Source organism: Nanorana parkeri, unplaced genomic scaffold, assembly GCF_000935625.1.
Source record: "Nanorana parkeri isolate BGI_ZX_2015 unplaced genomic scaffold, ASM93562v1 scaffold622, whole genome shotgun sequence".
Taxonomy (NCBI): Eukaryota; Metazoa; Chordata; class Amphibia; order Anura; family Dicroglossidae; genus Nanorana; species Nanorana parkeri.
The window spans coordinates 549,226-554,388 of NW_017306890.1; the positions used below are offsets into that span (position 1 = coordinate 549,226).

Sequence of the window (5,163 nt, forward strand, 5' to 3'; positions counted from 1 at the left end):
GTGTATATAATAATCCGGCCACTCAGTGTATATAATAATACGGCCACTCGGTGTATATAATAATCTGGCCACTAAGTGTATATAATAATCCGGCCACTCGGTGTATATAATAATCCGGCCACTCAGTGTATATAATAATCCGGCCACTCGGTGTATATAATAATCCGGCCACTCTGTATATAATAATCCGGCCACTCGGTGTATGTATTTGTAGTCAGAGCCCCACCCGCTGATACGCACCTGAACGCAGAGATGATGAACCTGTCTAACTTGACCTGAGGTGTGCCATGGTCGCTATGGTCAGTATGCAAATAAGGGGGCATACTCAGGAGTAAAAATGTTGCCAGAAGGGGTAAGGGCAGGTGGGGTGTCACGAACGTAACAACAGGTGAGTAGGGAAAACAGGGGGTTTAAAATGTGTGGGGCTCCTCCCACAAATACGGCTAACAAGTTAGCCTCAAACATATATTGTATCCTCAAAATCCTCAGCATGCATTTGATCCAAAAAAAGATACAAGACCTTATTATTATTATTATTATTATGATTCTGATGATGATACTTTGTATTACAATGTGTAGATGTCCCGGAGCGGTTAGCTGGTGAGCCCGGCCCAATGCCCGGTGCCAAGGTGACGTCACCGGCTCCTATTGAACGTATAAGCTGCAGCCTAAACAACAAGTCTGTTTTCTCCGGATGAAGCCGACTTCCTCTTTATAGCCTTTTAATGGGTTTTGTTACACGGGATGAGTGTTGTTATTGCTCTGCTTATTAGCCATGGAAGAGGGCTCTGCACCTGTCTCCGTAATGATAAGCAATACCAGGACAGAGATTATAGCTGCGCATATTGGAGACAGAGGACTAACTGACTGCGCGGCGGCCGCATAATGTACTGCCAGCAACTTCAGCAGCTAATAACTGGGTGGGGGGGATGGGGGATGGGAGGGTTGCTCTTTTTCCGAGCTGACCTTACCCAACCCCACCATCTGCACATTGGGCAGCTCACCACATGGCACACAAGCCCAATGGACAGTCTGTGAGATTTACTTCATAAGCTGTCAGGACCAGTGACAAGTATAGCCATAGCAGCTCATGAGGTTTCTATGGGGCCCCAAAGGCGGGAGGGGGCCCCCCCACTAGTGAGCTTGTCTGATGTCTCCATTGCAGAAGAGCTGACATCGGATGTACAGGATCATGCTTTGGGGTCATGCTGTTGCTAGTTACAGACCTCCCTGCCCTCTCCACCCATCTGTGAAGATGTATTACCTTCAGAGCTTCTGGTCATCCCGGCCAGCGCTGAAATGAACCCTGTATGCCTAACACAGCATTCCCAAGGTTATGGGAGAATGTGGCTGCACGCGGTTACACACAGGCCCAAACCTGCACATCTGTCTGCACCGCCTGTATCCAAGTGCGGGCACCCGGACCCGCATGGATGTGCAGGTTCGGGTCTGCGTGTAACCTCGTGCAGCCGTATCCTCCCATAGGGAGAGGCACAGGCTGCTGCACGCAATTACACGCTGCACCTGTCCCTCCTGGGATCAGGTCTCTGCACACGTGTGCATGTGCGAATGATCCCTAATAAGCAAGTCATTGGCAAACAAAGGGCATGGGAGTCTGGACACTGCTGAGCAAAAAAAAATTTAAATACTGTTCAAGGGGGGAACAGGTTATAAGCAGGGCCGGATTTCCCACAAGGCCAACCAAGGCCCGGCCTCGTGGCAGCAGGGAGTAGAGGGGCACCAGGGGTGTGGAATTCCTATCTCGATGCCCGGGACATGCAGTTCCAGGCACCGGGTGGGTAGTTGTATTCTACATTTAGCCCTGCATAGGGCAAGCAGAGCTAAATGTACAGCAAGTTATAATGGGCCCTTTTCCCCCCAACATCAATACCAGGACCATATCCTTAATAAGGATCTGCTATGGATACTAAGGGGGAACCCCAAACATCGAACAAGGTCCATGAGACAGAGAATCTGACAATCAGCGAGGGAAGTGAATGCCCCTGATGATGTCCATTGATGAAACTTAGGGCGGGATTATGAGAATTGCTTCATTATGTTCATGGCATTCACTTCTCTCGTTCTCTGTGTAAGCAATTCCAGTCCAGGAGGGGGATCATCTACAACTGCAAGACTGAAGGGAAGGCCGGAGGTCAGCATTGAATGCTAATGCAATTGTGAAAGCGCTAAATTGAAATCAAGTTCCTGGAAATCGAACGCTGATCCCTACTTATGCGTAGCAACGCCAATAGTTCACCATCTCTCTGCTCCCAACCCCGTGTAAGAAAAGAAAAAGACGTGCGCGGCACAAAAGCTCACCGAAAATCATTTCCTGGGCTCTGATTCCAGAGACAGTGCGAGGCTAATGATCGCCCTGACAGCCCGGTGAAGGAGGCAGCTACTTAAAGATTTCATTCACATAATTGATGACATGTGAAATTGGTTCGCTCTCTACTTGCCCCGCAGCTTTCTCCAACCGCACTGCGCTTTTTTTTTTTGGGCGGATAATTGAGAGAGAATTTCGGTTGGGGAGAGAGAGAAAAAAAAAATCTTCAAAGTCTTAACAGAGAATAGAATAATTGATTGAATGGGGAGAGGATTATCAGAGATTTGTTAAGAACACCGTGGCTGGGAGGAAGGAGAGATTTGTAAGACGCCAGTTTTCTGCGCCGCCAGATACAAGACCCCCGAGCGCATTTTATTCACATTTGTACTAATTAATGAGCTGCCACTTAATGGGAAATGCCCATAAACAGCCATCACTACTACATTGTTATCTATAGGCTGTATCTATATATATAGATACACATACACCGATCGATCAACCATAACATTATGATCACCCGCCTAATATTGAGTAGGTCCCCCTTTTCCTGACCCATCCAGTCATGGACAGGGCCGGATTTCCCACAAGGCCAACCAAGGTCTGGCCTTGGGGCAGCAGGGAGTAGACGGGCTGCAGAGGTGTGGATTTCCTATCTGTCGATGCCCGGGACATGAAGTTCCGGGCACCGGGCGGTTAGCTGTTTTCTACATTTAGCTCTGCTTTGGGCAAGCAGAGCTAAAGGTATAGCGGGGTAGCCGCCGCTTGTTTTGTACAAGTGATCTCTGTGATTTTGCCAAGATCATTTGTATGCAGCATGCAGGTCTGCCATTTTCCCAGGGGGGGTGGAGGAGTGGCAGGTAGGGGGGCGCATTGAGGAACTTGGCCTTGGGGCAGCAGAGAGACTAAATCTGGCCCTGGTCATGGACTCCACTAGACCTCTGAGGGTGTGCTGTGGTATCTGGCACCGAGCCGTCAGTAGCAGATCCTTTAAGTCCTGTAAGCTGTGAGGCGATCGGCCTCCATGGATCGGACTTGTTTTTCCTGCACATCCCACAGATGATCGATTGGATTGAGATCTGGAGAATTCGGAGGCCAAGTCATCACCTCAGACTCGTTGTTGTGTTCCTCAAACCATTCTTCAACCATTTGTGCACATTATCCTGCTCAGAGAGGCCACTGCCATCAGGGAATACCGTTTCCATGAAGGGGTGTACTTGGTCAGTGACAACGCATGGGTTGGTGGTACGTGTCAGAGTGACATCCGCATGAATGTCAGGATTCCCAGCAGAACATTGCCCGAAGCATTACACTGCCTCCGTCAGGTTGCCTACCTCTCAGTGGTCATAATGTTATGGCTGAATGGTGTATATGAACTATTCCATGACAACGATTTCATTTATGGTTAAGCTCCTCTAATATATTAGTGTACTTTACACTAATATGGCACAACCCAGGGCTAGAACAACTCCTCCGATATACCCCGATCAGCCATAACATTATAACCACCCCCCTAATATTGAGTAGGTCCCCCTTTTCCTGACCCGTCCAGCCATGGACTCCACTAGACCTCTGAAGGTGTGCTGTGATTTCTGGCACCAAGTTATTTGTAGCAGATCCTTTAAAGGAGAACTATGGGGTTAAGTCTTTTCCCCATAGTTCTCCTTAGGGTAACGGGAGGACACAAACTAGCGTCCTCCCGTCACCCTAGGCTCAGTATACCGCAAGCTGTAGCTCTGAGACACTGAGATGCTGCAGCTGAAGTGGATCCCGACAATTGTGCCGGGATCCGCCCAGCTGCGTGACTGACAGCTGGCTCTGCCTATCTAGAGGCAGAGCCAGCTGTACCCGCCCCCTCCCCCATCCGTTCCGCCAGTCAGCGCTGGCGGATCGGAGCGGGGAGGCGGGAATCCAGCCCCTCCCCTGTCACGGCAGAGAGCCGTGACAGGATCGAGAGGTGAGCGAACGCCGGCATGTGTTCGCAAACCTCCCGATCGACTGAGCCGACCTGTGACAGTCTCATTGCCACAGGTCGGCTAGAACTATGAGGTGAGTGAAAAGCACCACCCCCCCCCCCCCCCCCCCCCCCTCATAGTTCTCCTTTAAGTTGTGAGGGGATCGGCCTCCATGGATCGGACTTGTTTTTCCATCACAACCCACAGATGATCGATTGGATTGAGATCTGGAGGCTGAGTCAACACCTCAGACTGGTTGTTGTGTTCCTCAAACCATTCTTGAACAATTGTTGGAGTGTGGCAGGGCTCATTATCCTGCTGAAAGAGGCCACTGCCATCAGGGAATACCGTTTCCATTATACAATACACACACAATGTACTTTCCTTGTCTTGTGCAATCTCAAATCATGCTAAAAGTAAATGTCTATAAAATGTCTATAAGAGGTCAATACTCGATCTTTCCTGAGGTCCTTATCATGCACTTCTTTGCTTTTGGACAGGACGGGAGGATTTTCTGCCGAAGGACAGCTTGCGACTGCCAAAACCCGAGCGTCGACCTGTTTTGCTGCCCGGAGTGCGACACCAGGGTGACCAGCCAATGTTTGGATCAAAACGGGCACAAAGTCTATCACAGCGGTGACAACTGGACGTACAGCTGCCAACAGTGCCGTTGCCTGGTGAGTGGATCCGGTCGATAATTACTTGGAGGGCTTTGAAGCGGAATCCATATCTTTGCATGTTTCCCTTTCAGTAATTTAGCTACATAGAAATGTAGAGGGAGCCGTCACTGGCTCAGTGAGATCGATAGGTCTCTTCTTAACAACTGCTCAAGTAAGATAGCCACATGGGGGCGGGGGGGGGGGGGGGGAGTTTTTTTTGGGAATG

At 49.7% G+C, this 5,163-nt stretch overlaps 1 protein-coding gene across 1 annotated transcript in view; it reads left to right on the forward strand.

Annotated features, from left to right (window-relative positions):
* LOC108792271 (protein kinase C-binding protein NELL1-like) overlaps window positions 1-5,163 on the forward strand; it is a 187,751-nt gene that overhangs the window by 167,272 nt on the left and 15,316 nt on the right. The window contains exon 6 of the mRNA XM_018563012.1: window positions 4,779-4,955. Within this exon, the coding sequence (XP_018418514.1) occupies window positions 4,779-4,955 (177 nt within the window). The remainder of the gene's footprint in view (window positions 1-4,778; window positions 4,956-5,163) is intronic.